The 17,334-nt window shown below is 35.1% G+C and overlaps 2 protein-coding genes and 1 pseudogene across 7 annotated transcripts; all 3 read left to right on the top strand.

Moving 5' to 3' along the window:
* The first annotated feature begins 974 nt into the window (after positions 1-974).
* On the top strand, positions 975-4,878 carry LOC140967145 (chaperone protein dnaJ 6-like; annotated as a pseudogene).
* Positions 4,879-6,877: 1,999 nt separating this feature from the next.
* Positions 6,878-12,696, top strand: LOC140967144 (serine/threonine-protein kinase Nek6-like). Its single transcript, XM_073427558.1, has 14 exons — positions 6,878-7,269; positions 7,359-7,483; positions 8,009-8,075; positions 8,809-8,874; positions 8,996-9,042; positions 9,363-9,408; positions 9,500-9,580; positions 9,659-9,701; positions 9,794-9,843; positions 10,692-10,776; positions 10,861-10,910; positions 11,001-11,074; positions 11,163-11,214; positions 11,294-12,696. Exons 2-14 carry the CDS (start codon positions 7,365-7,367, stop codon positions 12,386-12,388), a joined length of 1,875 nt encoding a protein of 624 aa, XP_073283659.1. The 5' UTR covers positions 6,878-7,269; positions 7,359-7,364; the 3' UTR covers positions 12,389-12,696.
* A 369-nt stretch (positions 12,697-13,065) lies between these two features.
* Positions 13,066-17,202, top strand: LOC140967098 (target of rapamycin complex subunit LST8). Of its 6 annotated transcripts, none has more exons than XM_073427478.1 (12): positions 13,066-13,340; positions 13,672-13,788; positions 14,453-14,516; positions 14,590-14,691; positions 14,804-14,916; positions 15,060-15,129; positions 15,557-15,634; positions 16,268-16,384; positions 16,468-16,562; positions 16,704-16,783; positions 16,869-16,928; positions 17,011-17,202. In XM_073427478.1, exons 2-12 carry the CDS (start codon positions 13,718-13,720, stop codon positions 17,109-17,111), a joined length of 951 nt encoding a protein of 316 aa, XP_073283579.1. In that variant the 5' UTR covers positions 13,066-13,340; positions 13,672-13,717; the 3' UTR covers positions 17,112-17,202. The 6 variants fall into 6 exon arrangements, with proteins under 6 accessions (XP_073283579.1, XP_073283578.1, XP_073283577.1 ...); XM_073427477.1 differs by having other exon boundaries at positions 13,647-13,788; XM_073427476.1 differs by having other exon boundaries at positions 13,067-13,340; positions 13,666-13,788.
* The last annotated feature ends 132 nt before the right edge of the window (positions 17,203-17,334 follow it).

Raw genomic sequence — 17,334 nt, 5'->3', positions numbered from 1 at the left:
GATAGAGTCCTTACTTTTTAGGAAGTGTTAGTAGTGTATTAAAATGGACATTGAAGACTTGAAGTTAAGCCTTTTCAGATTGTATTTTGATGCTAGCTGATCATCAGAGTGCTGGTAGTTCAGATTTTAGATATGCTTATTTTTATGAAGGAACCATCAAGGAATCACAAAATCCCACTCTTTGTTGAAGGAAGGTCTTAGTAAAGGAAAGAATATTGAGTCATTAGGCATATTGAAGTTTAATTTCATGAATGCATTCTGTTGAATGACCAAGTATATGAAAAATGGCCCCGGCTGTGTGGTGTGGCTGCTGATATAGTACAAGGATATTGTACGTTCAGAAGAGTTTGAGTTACACTGTACCAATTTCCTACTAAACATTTGAGAAGCTTATTTGGATTCAATGAAAGTCGATTTCCACTGCTCTTATGTTTTCCTTGTTCTAGCTTGGTGATAGATTCTGATGCCTCAGCATTTGACAATACTGCCTTCTCCTTTTGTTGTATTGAGGTTAAATTTGAATGAGTCTGGAAACCTTGTTTGGACAGATAATTTCCTTATCTTTCCTTCCCTAATTTCATCTTACTTAAGCAATGGTTGTCCACTTAACTAGCGTGCCCACGTGAGAGTAAGGCTTCTCTTGTGGAAGGAGTGACCCTTCAGCCAGCCAATTAACCCTTCAATTGAATCGATAATTACTATTTTATTTGCAATACTTATTTTATTTATTAATTTGTTTATATAGATATCTATTAAATTTATATTTAAATATTATGTATTATTATTCATTTAATTTTTCAAACAATTAATCTAATTTATTTAAATATTTAGTTCACTTACTTTATTATTATTATTATAATAAATCGAGTGCTAAAATAAGTAAATTAAAACTGGATAACAAAATCTTTAGAAAAAATTAAACTCGTAATTGAATAGTTATAAAATAATTTATATATGGTGTGTGCAATATTTTCGCTCTATGCTAGGACACAACTATCAATTGTTTGGTATTTTATTCCTCGAGAATATGGATGAAATAATATTAATAGGGAGTTTAAATTTTGAAATGTGACGAGTAAGAAGAACCAATAGTTTTAAAAACTTCATTTATAACCAATTTACTGAATTACTTGGGCTTGAAGCCGGGTCGAGAGCTTGGCTGAGCTAGCTCAATTGAATGGTTCGTATTGGGTCATGGGCTTTTCTGGCCTAGATCACTTTAAATATGGGCTTGTTGGTTTATTGGCCGGCATAGCCCCCTTAAAATATGGTATTTTTGGTTCATGGTCACTAGAAATATGGGTCTACTGGCCCATGAAATGGGCTGGCCCAATTTTGTTATGGACTTCTGTAATCATGGGCAAGTCCTACCGGCGTTCAGGGGACATCAGGAACGTAATCCTTAATCCTTCGATTCACGTATCGGCGATCGTGTAAACTGTACACTGTCCCTCTCACATTGTCAATCGGTGGAGATGGGGGAGAAGAGAAAAGCTAGGTTCGCGATGAAGCTCCGGAAGAAGTAGATTACGATGACGAAGAAGTCAAGGAAAATCTCCGGGCGTCTTCTTCCTCAAACCCAGAAAGATTGTACGAGGATTGGAATTTGTATTTCATTTTTCTTGCCTTCACGTTCGTGGCGTTTTTCATTGTTTATGAGTTGTTGAGCATTAAATCCATTAATTTCGTTGGTTCATAAGACAAACTATTTCATTTTTTTCTTACAACTAGCACAGAAAAAACTAGTAGAATTTGTATTTGAATTTCAAAAACTCTGATTATATAAACACAAAGTGCAGTAAAATCTAATTAAGTGCAGATTAAGCAGGGAGTTTGGCTTTGACGAGTTATATAATATGCCGAATGGTGGCCATAGTGATGCAAATTACTCGGGGAACTCTACTAGTATGATATGTTAACAATTGCATGCTGTTTATGCATCAAATGTTTGCTTATTCTCAGTTCTGGACTTCTGGTGTGCGAAGGAATGTGTCTCGGGCCTCAGCATCTATTTGGGTGGCAGGAAATTGAATAATGTCAACTATACATGTACTCATCTGAAGTACTGCCATACCTTGAGAATTGGCCTAATGCATTTGACTTCCATTTTTTAAAATTTGTACTTTTCTATGAATAGAGGTTTCCAGAAGAGGGGTAAAAGTTTGGTGTGAGTTTCGAAGAAGTTGGTTTTCATCTGATGTGGCCAGAAAATAATGCGTTTATGATGATTAGTTCGGGTAATTTGGACAGAAAAAACCCAAAAAAATTATTAAAGAGAGCAATATTAGCAACTATTTGGGAGATGTGGAAGAATGAAACAGATCAATATTTGAAGAATATCAAGAAGACGAATCTCAACCTAGGCGAACATGGAATATTGGGTTGCACTTTGAGTACAAGTGCACAAAAAATCTTAAAAAGGAACTTCATTTAGTTCGTTTTCATTTGGTCGACGACCTGTAATATCCTGGGTCAATAATCATGTAATATGAATATATGGTCGTGTTGAGACTTGTTACCAAATTTGGGTTGTTATGTCTTTGCTTGAAGTATTAATATTAGAAATGTTCTATCCTTCAATTTTATCTTCAGTACTCAAAAGTATTGTTTTTGCTCCACAAACTGCATGTACATGGTGTTTTTAATCATCTGACGATACTTTGTGCTGAAAACGGTAAATGGTGTATTTGTGCTTCCTAAACTCTTGGGGTGGATAAAGCTGCATCTCAACAGGAAATAAAGAAAGCTTATTACGAGTTGGCTTTGCGACCGCATCCTTGTAAAAATCCTGATGACGAGGTAAATAGATAATTTCAAGGTGTTGCGTATGGTTCCCTTACAGAATGTCTTATGTCCTATACCCGATTTTGGCTATTCAAGAGTCTTTATGCAGGAGGCCAAGGAAAAATTTCCGCAGTTGCGAAAGGTTATGTCAAAATTCTTGGGGATGAGGAGAAACGGGCAGCATATGACCAGATTGGTTGCGTTGATGATGCTGTAACCCATGATCCATACATGCTTTTATTGCAGTTATTTGTTAATCTATTGATGTTAGTATCTTTTAAGACATTTAACGAGGTCTGCACATTTGAATCCTCTGGTAAGTTCATTCCATATTATGGTCTGTATTAAGTTTTCCTGTGGAACAAATAAATTATGTTGCCATTCGCGTGTGAATGGGATTATTCTTTGGCGTTGAATTTCAAATGATAGAGCATACGTTTGAGCTTTGGATTTTTACTACGTTAAACAGAGTGAGAACCTGATGTTAAGCTCTTCAGCTTTAGCTCAATACTATTCTTTACGTGGAGTCACTTTTTAACGTTTTTGTTTGGAGTTTAGCGTAGGGACACTTGAAATGTGAATTAGTGAAGCACCTCATCCAAGATTTTTAAACCATTATGCTGATTCACCTCATATTGGCTGACTGAAATAGTTATATTGTCATATATAGATATTCTTCATTACAAACTCGTTCTAATTCAAGGACAAAAAGTTTATTGCTTTTCCTCTCAATGCCATACAATGGTACCTTATCTGATCTTTCAATGTTAATTCTCGATTGCTCGTTAACAGGACTTGGTAGGAGATGCCATCCAGAATTTGCACACATTTTTCCGATCCATTTATAAAAAGGTCGAGACCTATTGCTCTCTGTTGTTTTGCAGCTTTTGTTGATACTTCTTTTGTTTGTCCACATTGAACTGGGTGCACTTATCACTTTTAGATCTCTGAAGCTGATATTGAAGAGTTAAGGCAATTTATAGAGGCTGATTCAGAAAAGAAGGATTTGCTTAAGCTATTCAAAGAATGAGATGGCAACATGGACAGGTATGCCATACTTAGGAAGCTGGATTGCCCTCTGATTGTCAATCTTTGTGGTTTGTGTTTGCCGATTCATTATTTATCTGTTTCCTTTATGCAAGCTTTTTGTGCTGCATGCTTTGCTCTGATGTAGATTCTCACCCATTTAAGGATATAATCAATGAAGCTATTTCTGCAGGTGGGATTTGTCTATTTACTTTACACAAGTAGTTTTTTCGTTTTTTTCCTTAGCAAGTATTAGTCTTTTTCATGCCAGTTAACGCTCTTTCATTGACATGCACATGCATTTGTAGGGAAAATAGAATCAACCAAAGCATATAAGAGATGGGCTAAGCAGGTGTCCAAAACTGAAACCACCTACAGTCCATTGAGACAAAGAAATAAGTGAATCCAATTCTCTTCTCCCTCAAGCACCTTCACTTAATTAGCTAATCTCAAACTAAAGATTTTTAAACGCCTTTGGACCCTCTTACAGGTGGAAGGAAAGCTCCGAAGATTTGTATGCTATAATTGCTCAAAGGCGAAGCAAGGTCGATTCAGTGTTGTCAAATCTTGCCCACAAATACAGCGGAGGTGAAGCTGTTCCAGGAGAATTCGAAGCTAGCTCAAAGAAAACTCAGACATCCGGAAGAAATCCAAACAAAAGTAGTGCCAGTTTCTGGCCCTCTATATTCTGCTTTTACTCCTGTTAAATATTGAGAGAATCAAATTTTCCCTCTATTTTGGTTCAAGTGATCCGGAAACTTGTATCGCAAAGGTGGTAAATAGTTGGTGCCTTTTGATATAGAGTCAAGGTCTGAGATTAGAGATATAAAATTTCAAATTATGGCGAGAAATTTAATCTATAATATTCACTGTAGAAAAAAGTTGAAATATAGGAGGGAAAATAAAATAAATTTTTTTGCTTAAAATCTTGATGGATAACTTTTTCCATAGTGGTTGGCACTAGTCGTGTTAGACCCGTATTCAGCATATTTTTTCTTAGGATTTAGTTGAAAAAAGGAAGCATCTTGGAAGTCGTCCTCAAAAATTTAATCCATGATTGACGTCGTGTTGTACCTCAAATTTCATACTTTCCCGTGAATGCGACAATACACCGATCGGTGTGAAAAAGATTCGTTCATTTAGGTATACGATAGTGATTGAACATACCAAATTTCAAATTAGCTTCAAAAGATTGTGGCTAACCCTCCCTCTGATTCCAAAACGAGTTCAATCCAAATTTATTAATAATAAAAATTTATCTTTTCTTTTATAGATAAAACAGATCTTTTTTCATATATATATAAAAAAAACTCGTTAAATAATTGATTATTTATTTATTTATTTATTTATTTTCAATGAAAATAAATAAATAGAAAACAGCACGAATGGTCTACCTGCCCACAACCTATTCTACCGACAGTTCTGTTCTTAATTATTTATCTTTTTTTCCAGACAAAACTCACTTGTCAAATAATAAATAATAATAATAAATAATAAAATGACCACTTATGCAACAACCGTTTAAGGGCTTGTGTCCCACTAAATTCTCTCTAATCCAGTTTTATTTCCGTATAACACGTAGTAAATAAACATTTGAATTTTTCTAGTAAAAAAGGATGTAATTATTCAGAAACATATGAAATATCGAAACTTTGGATAAAAATCAAACTACACAGAATCAACATACCTATGCACAAACACAGTCCGAATTACTCCAATCATTACCTCCGAAATAATCGAATCAAAGCATGAATAATAAATCCCATGGAGTTGGACACGTTTGTTTCATTTTTTAAAAAAGGTGAATTGAGTGGATGTTTACAAAATAAATGAATAATAATTTTCTCGAATCTTAATTTGATACAACCAATTGCCAAAAAAGAACAGTTTAAAGTAACAAAGATGGCTCTGAATTCAGACAATGCATGTCCATTCACAAGTACTAAGGCGTACGCATTTAATGAGATGGAGGATTTGGGTGGTTAGCATGCAAACTCAGCGAATTTCTCCATTTAATGTATATACATAAATATGTGGCCATGTGAAATCAGTTATTTTTTTGTAACCAAAATTCTAACATATGACTCCATTTAATTTTATATAAATCATATTTGAGGTCGGTTAAATTAGTTAAAGACGTTATCTAACTAATCGAACGCTGCAAGATCGAGCTGGATGATACATATACAACAATCGGTAGCGATCGGTTAACATAGATAACGTTCGAACTAGTCTAGCTGGCTTGAAATATGACTTATAGAAAATTGAGTTTTCTTTATAACTATTTTGATCGCTGGTCATTTTGATAACTTGTTTATGAAATATAATCAAAATACTTCAACTCTACTGATTTTTAAGTGGTGCTGATGTGTTCGTGGAATTTTTATAAAAAGTTAAGATATATTATGTCTATTTAATTTTAACATAGGAGACCATAAGTTTGGTGCAAATAACTCTAATCTTAAATCAACGGGGAAAATGAGATTAAGAGTGGAATCTGTTTTTCAGAGCGAGAAGAAATTGAAATAGCATGAATGGAAAACGACTCGAATCAAGTGGAGAACACATTTTGCTTATGTCTTTGATGTAAGGATGGATGGATGGAACCCACTAACAATTCGTAATCTACTAGAGTCATATCAATATGAAACGCAAAAATTCAATGATTTTAATCTAAACCAAGTCGAGTTAGTTATTACGATTTAATGCTTTGTATACTTTTGATAACTTGTTTCGATTTTAATACCAATTTTGTCACCCTTTTATTTAATCAATGTATATAAATTTTCAATGATATATCTAGTAGAAAATATTTTTTTACTCTTGAGATGGGCCATAATTTTCAATGGAGTAGATTTTTAGTAAATTTTCACCGATGAAAAGTGACCAATTTTCATGATGAATCTTCTAATGCAAGGAAAAACATTTGGGCATAGATCTAATCTTTTTGAAGTGCATTTTTACATTTCTATTCTATCCTACGCACAAGAAACTGTGTTCATATCTGACATGTAATTGATTATTTGACTTCGTGTTTGCCACTTTGTTTTAATTACAGCATATATTATCAAGATTCTTTATTACCATAATAAATGTTTTCTGTGTAGCCAAGCCTTAGCCTCTGTTTTGCAAAATAATCGACTGTTTAATGACCCCTCGTCGTCGTTGCCTTTTCTTGACAGTATCTTGGCCTCATTGAAAAACCCGAAACCCGTACTCCCCACATTTACACGAGCACGAGTTATTAACCTGTTGCCATAAGTGTGATCTGATACTTTCACAGCTTTACTTTTTGAGGCGTTTCAGAGTGGTTATAATTGCGTTAATTAATTCCGCGACCAAACTTTGAAGTAGTCTTCCGCTTGAAGCTGCAACGGCAAATCCAGGGGATTTGCTTTTTCTTGGTTTCTTGTGGAGGGTATACCGTGAAATCTACAGTTTCTTGCTCGAGTGGGCCAGGTGAGTTTTCATTAACTTATTTATTTGGTCTAAAAACTGAATCTTTAGCTGAAACTAGAGAGGCCCACTTGAGTTTTTTGGCTTTGCAGGGATTGATGGAGGCGGAAAATGGTGACACTAAGAGCAAGATGGAAGATTATGAAGGAATTGAGCAAATTGGGAGAGGTTCTTTTGGGGCGGTGTTTCTTGTGCTCCACAAAACTGAGAAAAAGAAGTAATGAGTCCATGCATAAAATTTTAATCTTTGACTTTTTGTGTAAGGTTGTTTTCTTGGTCTATGTTGGTTTACTCATACTTGGGCAGCATAATCGGAGATTGCAGAGTCGCGGGGAGTTATTTTAACGGCATAATACTCGGCTTAATTTACAGATTCTTCGAATTTTTTCCAGAACCGTTATGGAACATTTGGTGTGAATTAGATTCTGATGCGCTTGTTAAGAAAAATAATTTCTCCGTGTGTTTGATTCTTTGACTATAACCCGTTGTCTTAAATTTTCAGCGATGTTTCAATAAAGTTGTAATGTTTGAGAAAGTGTACTTTTTTTCCTACTTGGTAATTCTTATATTTTTACTGTGACGATGCATAAGAAGACTAAAATAGCTAGGTTAATGTGAAACTATTATATGAGAAGTTTGAATCTATTCCTTTCAAGGATCATTGGTTTAGCCTCATTGGTTCCTGGAAGATGGTTTTGCTTATATATTGTCAATTTAATGAAGCTACCCTTATCTTTGGTAGGTACGTGTTGAAGAAAATTCGTCTTGCTAAGATGACAGAGAAGTTCAAGTGTACTGTGAATCGGGAGGTTAATTTATGCTTTATAGTTAGTTTTTATGGCAAAATATGGAGTCATAATTGAAGCAATTTTTGTTTCGATTTTAAGATATCACTCTTGATTCTTGAATCTATATCTTGACGAGGTCAATATGTTTAACATTTGGAGCTGAAAATTTATAATTGAGGTTTTTGACATCTTCAATTGCTACCACTCTGGAGTAGTTCCGTTGTTCAATATGTTATTTATAGTAATGACTATAGCTATGTAATTTTATAAACCTAGAATGTCTTAATACATCAAAGCTATGGAAAAAATTTGTTGATTCGTAAGCGTAATAATGGTCAGTTATCAGAACTATGATTTTAATCTGCATTCGAGCATCTGTCATCAATTGTTTTTCCTTGGGCATTTTAATGCTATGAATTTGGGTCAGAAGAAAGCTCAACATATTTAAAGCGTGGATTATTTAACTCGATAAAGCTCCATTACTATTTTTCTACATGAATTTTTTTGGCATTGAGAACATCCATCATCTGCCAAACAACATACCTTCTCATCTCATTTTGTTCCAATTTTATGAGATTTCTTAGAACACAAATTACCATGTAACAAGAGGAATTTTCTTTGAACAAAGGTTTTGCTCTTTTACTATGTTTTTGCACTTTGTTGCAATGCATGACCTATACAAGTGAATGGTTACAACATTTTCCTATTTTGTGATGAAAAATAATCTTTTTCATGTCTCTGGACTCTGATACAGATTGATGTAATAGCGAAATTGCAACATCCTTACATTTTGGAGTACAAAAATGCTTGGTTGGATAAGGTATTGCATTTTTGAATATTCATGTCCAGTTGAGATCTTCCTCAATAGCTTTTAGTTTGTGTAATGTGTGTGTTTTTATCCTGGAGTTGATTCTGAAATAATCTATTTTTTTTATCCACAGGGGAATTGCATTTGCATTGTCACTGACTATTGTGAAGTTGGAAACATGTAAGTGATTCTTCATGGTTATCTACAATAGAACCTTGATTGAGGTGTATAAAAAATGCCGTGCTCTGTTTCATGTAAAGAGAAAGTTGTGCTGTTACTTTTGGAAATAAGAATTGAAACTCTCTCCTCCTACTAAATATGTATTAACAAGAGGAAAGAACAAATCAAGGAAATTGTAGCATTTTGGTGGTCTTTAGCCAAATCCTATCATGCCATGTCTTGATTGTGTTGTTCTTTGTTAGATTCTCCTAGTTTTCTTGTATTTTTCAAGTAGTTTCTTTGCATTTTTCTTCCTATTTCACAATATTTCCATTGCTCAGATCTGAGAAAATTAGGATGGCTAGAGGAGCATATTTTCCAGAGGAGGTAATCTATTTGATATCCTTGTAAAAGCAAGCCTTTTATCTAAATGGAATAGCTTGTCCTTAGTGGTAATGTTCTTGTATTTGCTTTTCAGAAACTTTGCAAATGGTTGACTCAGATGTTATTAGCTATTGACCATCTTCATTCCCATAGAGTCCTTCATAGGAATCTAAAGGTTTATTCCGATGTTGCTTGTGCTATTTAAGTGCCATTCATTGACCATCGTTTCTTACATGATTCACATTCGACACAGTTATCTAACATATTCATTACCAAGGAAAATGACATCCGTCTTGGTAAGAGGGCCGAAACAAGTCCTTCAAATAACTTGATTCTTGTAATAATTTCTATTGTATTCTTATGTTTTGTTAACTTATATATTTTACAGGTGATTTTGGAGTAGGGAAGCTTCTTGATGAGGAAGGCCTTACCTCGACGGTATGGAATATATAATTTCCAATTTCTAGAATTTGTATGGACAACAGTTCTATTTTCAACTTTCTATGACATACAAGAGTGTGCCAGATGCGTAGCCTACGAGAACTGAGAATAAATACTGGTGGTGATTATGGTGAAAAAGAGAAAGTGAATCACTCATTTTATGTATAGAACTCGAGCTTGAATTTGATCAGTTCATGTTTGAGCTTGACATTGATTGAGCAAGTGTTCGAAATATGATTGAGTTTGAGATCTAGTTTTATTTTAATATGTACTTATATAATATCTGTGAATATATTAAGTTACAGAACGGTCAATGATTTTGAACTTGGCTCAAAATATTGCCGAACATGTTTGAACACTTGAATCAAGTTTTATAAATAAATTTACAAAGATAATATTATTTGATTTAACCCAAAAAGCTCCTTAGGGCTTAGAGAACTTGGTCCAGTTGAATCCTAAAGTGAGGAAAGAACTAATATGATGTTATGATGTTAACATGTAGTTCCCCAGTAAATTATTTTTTGCAATGAAGGAAAGGATTAGGACGATACCTGCACTTGCATGGAGAGGTTTGAGGAAGGGCTGCCGCTACTCTGTAGGTCAAACGATTAGAGATGATGGAACTAAAATGGGGCTGGTGGAGCTCATTGCATTTATCTACTTTATATTATTTCCTTAGAAAATTATCAAGAAAATTCTTATTACAGAACATGTTTAACCCAGACAAATTTTCATTGACTCGATAAAATAGATATCTACGGAAGTTATAATGTCTCTCCTTCGTATAAAGCCATAACAACTGTACATCTTTGTGTAATATGTATAATTTCTTGTTCAAATGCTAGATTGTCGGGAAACCCAACTACATGTGCCCTGAGCTTCTTACGGATAATATGCCATACGGCTATAAATCAGATATATGGTCGCTAGGTAAGTCAAACTTCGAGGGTTCGAAATTCACTGCGCAATGTTTTTCTTATTGTTTGAATGTATCATTTTCTTATTTCTTCTTAGGCTGCTGCATGTTCGAGATTGCTGCACACCAACAAGCATTTAAAGCCCCTGTAAGTTTTATCCTTCTGTTTCTGTAGCATCTAATCCATTTCAACAACTTTAGTTGCACAAATTGCTAAAACTAGAACTGACTAAACTAGGATATGGCTGGACTTATCAACAAGATTAACAAATGTTTGCTCTCTCCATTTCCTCATATATATTCTTCGACACTGTAAGCAGATTTTAATTGTTTCTTTCTTTTTTTATTTTATCATAAATATGAAATGGATTGACATTAACTAGGACTTCAAAATTCTCAGAAAGCAGATCATCAAGAGCATGCTAAGGAAGTGTCCCGAACATAGGCCAACGGTGGGTTGATACTATTTTTCCCTTCATTTTGAATTTGAGTGAATTTCCATTAGGTTTAATTCTCTTTCTTCCATCATAGGCTGCCGAATTGTTGAGGCATCCCCATTTGAAACCTTTCCTGCTTCGATGTCGGAACCTACCTACTGTCTTTCTTCCTGTAAAATCTCCATCACCTAACAGTACAAAGGAGAAAACAAGCAAACCATCGCCTAGCAATTCTAGTGGTGGAAAAGATGACAGAGGAACAGAGATGAAACCGAAACAGAAGGAACTACTTCCGTTATTTGAGGAAAACATTGATGTGCAGGATCTGAATTTACTAGATGTTGATGTCTTGATTGAAGACAAACTCGAAACTAAAAGGGTTGACCCCACAAGCTATTCAGGGGAGATTTCTCATGACAGCGAGGATTCAAAAAGTGGGGTCACAAGTTGTGAGACGTCTGCTTGCAATGAAGACAATCAAGAAATTTTCGAATCTTCAATGTCACATAAGGAAAGCTTCAACTTGGAGGTTACATCAGCCTTCGAAGAAAAAGAGAAAAATTCTCCCAAATTGGAAGATTCCGACAGAAAGAGGGATAAATCAATCGAATTGGAACCTCTGTGCAGTCCTCAAGTCACGGAGGGAAAAGAAACAAAGGATGAAGATGCAATTATTGAAAATTGCAATAAAATGATAATGCTAGATACTGTCTGCAGTGATGAGCTTGCATCTGTTCTTGAAGAAGTCGTTTTGTTAACTAAAAAAACTGTAACATCCAAAGTTGATGCAGAATCTCACAACTCTTTAAGCCGGGAAGAAAGTGCGGGTGCATATTCAGGAGTGTACCCTGATCCTGTGTCATCTGAAACTCGTCTGGATAAGGATATGGTTGAAACTGAAACAGAAAACTCAAGGGATTCAAGCCAAACTGACAAAGGAGACACCCATCCAATGAATCAAGTTTCAAATGTTGAGATCAAAACTGAGTTGGGAAATCGTAGCAACGTGAGAGCAAATGCTTTAGAGTCGCTGCTCGAATTGTGTGCACGGCTGCTGAAACAGGACAAGCTCGATGAGCTTACTGGTGTACTAAAAGCATTTGGAGACGAGACTGTTTCTTCCAGAGAAACAGCAATCTGGCTGACGAAAAGCTTGATCAATGCACAGAAGTTAGCCAAGGAATCCTAGTTTTCAAGATTCCATTTCGAAGAAATTTTTTTTTTTAAGAAGGTGTTTGATTGAGTGTGAATGTATGTTTTGATTGGGAAGAGATTAGTGCTGGACTGAATGTTGAGAGGATTCTGTTTATAAGCACACATGTTTGAATGTGTCTTTTTTCCTCTCATTTATGCATGTGTGATTTTTTTTTTTCCTTTTTAGTTTTGTTTTGGGGTTAGTGAAAACAAGTTAATTGTAGTTCTCATTTATCCCAAATGACATACTGTAGTTTCCCTCTTTGATATGTTTTGCGATAAGAATTTTTAATTGGTTTGGTTTCTTGTTCTTAAACAAGTAGAGTTGAATTAATACTCGATAAATTAATATCCGTTATTAAATAAATTATTTTATTATCAATATAAATTTATATTAAATGGGTTATATTATATTAATCACAAGGGAAAAAATAAAAATTTTGCTCGACATTTTTCCAGTTACAAATTGCGAAAATTAAAATTGTCATTCACATTTAAACCAACTACAAGAAAAAAAATTAAGCAATAGTTTTTCATAAACACAAACGAATATTTTTTTTATATGTACATGTGATGCATTATGAATGGGTTATTATCGTCATTCACCCATTCACATCGAGGCAGTACATATATACAAGTTGATGCATCCCAGAGTAATTCTTCTACCGGGTGCCTGGGCTGGCCAACGATGATGGTTGGGTGGATGGTGGGCCAACACAATACGGGATTGGGAAGAAATTGAAGGCCCATATTAGCTAGTTTAGTGTCCATGTATGGGCTTAATAATAAGACTTTAAAAGAGATCAGACTTCTGAACTAACCTTCGAATTTTCTTCCACGTTGAGATTGCCATTGTTTTTGCAGAATCGAGCAAATGGCTCTCTATAAAACCCTTCTCAAAGCGCAAATGATGGGTTAAGTTCGGTGGACCAAATTCAATTTTTCAGGTAAAAGAAAAACTAAAATCTTGGAATCCATTTCAAAGGATTTATTTTTTCTTTATCTCTGTTTTTTTTTTTTGGTTGAACCCCTTCATTCAGCTGCCCTTATTGGCATCAAAGATCCGTGCTTTACCTATTTATCCTTTGATGTTTTCATTTTCCTGTACGAAGTAGTTTTAAACATTTTTTGTAGTGAGCTGTTAAAAAAAAGGTGTTTCGATAACCCATTGTTTCCTTATTGATCATCGCTTTCCTTTGTTTGTATACATGATTTTGTTCTTATTGTTCTCTATCTATGTATTCCAATGCTAGTTCTAATGGTGCTTGACAGTAAAAGATAATTGACATGAGTCAACCGTCAGTGGTTTTAGCCACAGCAAGCTATGATCACACAATTCGATTCTGGGAGGCAAAAAGTGGGCGTTGCTACCGGACTATCCAATATCCTGAATCTGTATGCCCCCGATCTCAGCTTTTTTTAGTTTCAAATTTTAGTTTGCTTTGTTTTTTACTCTATTTTTCACTTTCCAGTATCTGAATCTGTATGCCCCAAAACTTACCAGCCTTTTGGGTTTTTTTTGGTTTTGTTGTGTTTATAACTCAACGTTTCCTTTTGTTTCGTAGGTTCCTGTTTGTTTCCACCCTAGTGCTCTTGTGTAAAACGGTTAATACGTGTATAATTTATTGCTCAATGTTATATATTCATGTTGGATTTCAAAATTCGATACTATATACGAGTTTAAGCTTCCAGGGGAGACTGCAAGCTGAATCACATGTTTTACTGTATTTGATGCTAAATTTTTAGACTAGGTAAATTGTTTCTTTTCAGCTTTGATGTTTGTGTTGTGGCCCTTTTTAAGCATGCAGTTTCCTATGGAGAAGGTTTATTTTAGGACGACAAAAAAACATGTGCAGTGCCAGTAGTTAGATTTTGTTTACTGAACCTGTGTATTAGGTTTTTAATCTTTTTGACTGAATTTAAAAAATCCTTTCACATTTGACTGTCTTAGAATTTCTTTCCTTCTACATCAGAATGTTAGTTCTATTGCATTTGAAGTCTATAACAGTGATTCAACTGTTTGGTGTAATGCATTGAACTGTTAGTATTTGGTTTGAAGCATCAATGGTTACAAAAGGTCTGGCAGATGTGAATTGGCTTTCTGTTATCATACCTCTTCAAAGGTTTCTATAACACAGTTTTGCAAAGCATAAGTGCGCCGAAGATAGCAGAAATTGATATTCATTTTCTCTGCAGCAAGTAAATAGGCTCGAGATTACACCCGATAAATGCGGCCTAGCAGCAGCCGGGAATCCTCATATACGATTATTTGATGTTAATTCAAACAGTCCTCAGCCAGTATGCCATCTTATTTTACTTATTCTAATATATTCTGCATTTTCTGTGACTAGATTTTAATACTCTATCAGCTTTGTCTTCACCTTATCTCCAATTCTTGTTCTTATGTCAGGTGATGAGCTATGATTCTCACACTAATAATGTGATGGCAGTTGGATTTCAGTGTGATGGAAATTGGATGTATTCAGGTTCTGAAGACGGCACCGTAAAGATTTGGGACTTGAGGTATGGGAAGTTTTTATAATATGTAACTTGTCAGATTCAATATTTTTTGTCTTCTTCCTGCCCTTCATCAAGGAGAGTCTGTTGATCTTGAGCTTTTTAGTTTAGATTAATCCTCATGGATCTACTTTCATTCTGTGGCATAGGGCACCGGGTTGCCAGAGAGAATATGAAAGCCGTGCAGCAGTTAATACTGTTGTCTTGCACCCAAATCAGGTATGTGATGAATTTGTTTGTCTATCAATTAGGTATCTTACTGAAATTTGAACTATTTGAGGTACGTAGGAGAGTAATGTTATGTTATCAATGGCTAAAAAAATCATATCTGGATGATTGCTGCCAAATATTGATTTTTAGCTTATTAATCTTCTGATATGTTACTGATCATAGGAACCACAAATGGATAATTGATATAAACCATGGCATAGAGGTTTTGATCCAATACTTCTTGATGGAAGCCAGTTATTTTTGAAAGAACTTGAATTCCGATCATACCAAATCTGTGATGGGGGATATCTAACGAATTCATACTATCATTTATTATCTTTCCTTCAACTTTCATAAATAAGCTGCTGTGTTTTGTTTTCCTGGAGAATTTAAATGTCCTATGATGGTCTTTTACCTGTTCCTTGGTGATTTACAGACTGAACTGATATCTGGGGACCAAAATGGCAACATCCGTGTGTGGGATTTGAGAGCTAATTCTTGCAGCTGTGAGCTGGTATGTAGCGTACTACAAATCTTTTGATTGTTTGAGTTATCCACAAATCTCATCTTCATCTCTCTTTCCCGAAAGAACAAATTTTTTCCATTAAAGTTCAAGCTAGATTACCCTAAGACGTCAAATTTGTTGGCAGAAAGAATCGAGAAAGTTTTTATGTGATGTAGATATAGTCTCAGTAAAGGTGGTTTAGGCTATTGAAGTGATTGATCTGGTAGGTTGAATCACTGATCCCAGGTGATTGTTGAAAATAGTTGATGTGTTGGGATCATGAGCATATTATTGATAATTGTTCTTAGCCATTGTGAAACCATGGGTGAGAATTGATCCTTTTTGGTGGTTCTGAATTGGGCCATTGCTTAGGATTCCTGTGACATTAATATTTACTGTTACATATAATTTCATGTGTGGCTGGCTTTAAGACATGGACTCTATCCTTTAGGGGGAAAAAAGACCTGGCTTTTGTTTTGCTGACAACTTTTGATAAACTGAAAACTCGAGGGTAAGAATCTGCCGCACATTTTACTGCCCGTGTACCTGTGGTTTATTTGGTGGACAACTCGATTTTTTTCGCATTCACAAAACATAGTTTTGTAGTGCAACTGTAATAGCTGGACTTAACATATTTTGTAGGTTCCAGAAGTGGATACAGCAGTACGATCCTTGACAGTAATGTGGGATGGAAGTCTGATAGTTGCAGCAAACAATCGAGGGACATGTTATGTTTGGCGATTGTTGCAAGGGACTCAAGTAAGACAACTATGAACAAATATATTATTTACTTTCTATGCTTTGCAATTGACGATTAGGTAACCATGAGTCTATTATTGCAGACTATGACCAATTTCGAGCCACTGCATAAGTTGCTGGCTCACGATGGGTATATTCTTAAATGTCTCCTCTCTCCTGAATTGTGTGAACCAAACCGGTTAGGATTGATGACCTTTCTCTTATCTAAAAAACCGTTTTCTATTTCATTTGGGCTGGCTTCTATGTCGGATTTTTCTCCTTTTTTCTAATCTCAGGACTAGAATTGTCTCGGATTTATACTGAGAATGATGACTTTTAGGTACCTGGCCACTGCATCTGCTGACCATACCGTCAAAATATGGAATGTAGACGGTTTTGCATTGGAAAAAACTCTAACAGGTAAACCTTTGGTCCTTTTAACCAAACATCATGTTAATTATATCTTCTTGTTATTTGCTGCAACACCGATGTTACTCCTTTGTAGGACATCAGCGCTGGGTTTGGGATTGTGTTTTCTCTGTCGATGGAGCTTTTCTTATCACAGGTATATCAAAATTCCTTCCATGATCTCTATGATAACATCTACTAACAGCTTCCTTTTACCGGACTGACACATTTGGTTTCAGCTTCTTCTGATTCAACTGCAAGATTATGGTCCTTGTCCAATGGTGAAGAAATTAAAGTCTACAAATGTCATCAGAAAGCAACCGTATGTTGTGCTCCTTGATGGGAATGAACCTTCAAGCTGAACTGTCAACTGCCATCACTTGGGGGAACTTTTTTTACTTTCGTGAACAATATTGTCAAGACAAAGTAGCTGATGAAATTTGATCCGACCTGTGTGTATTTCGGATCAAATTAACATAACAGCATTAACTGTGTATTTACAAGCTGGTGGTACATGGTAGTTGTGACAGTGGCCCTTTTTATTTAATCCATTTCTGCAGGCA

Source organism: Primulina huaijiensis, unplaced genomic scaffold (assembly GCF_012295235.1).
Source record: "Primulina huaijiensis isolate GDHJ02 unplaced genomic scaffold, ASM1229523v2 scaffold23605, whole genome shotgun sequence".
NCBI lineage: Eukaryota > Viridiplantae > Streptophyta > Magnoliopsida > Lamiales > Gesneriaceae > Primulina > Primulina huaijiensis.
Note: the sequence above shows the minus strand (reverse complement) of the source record. Positions and strands in the feature narration are given on the sequence as shown.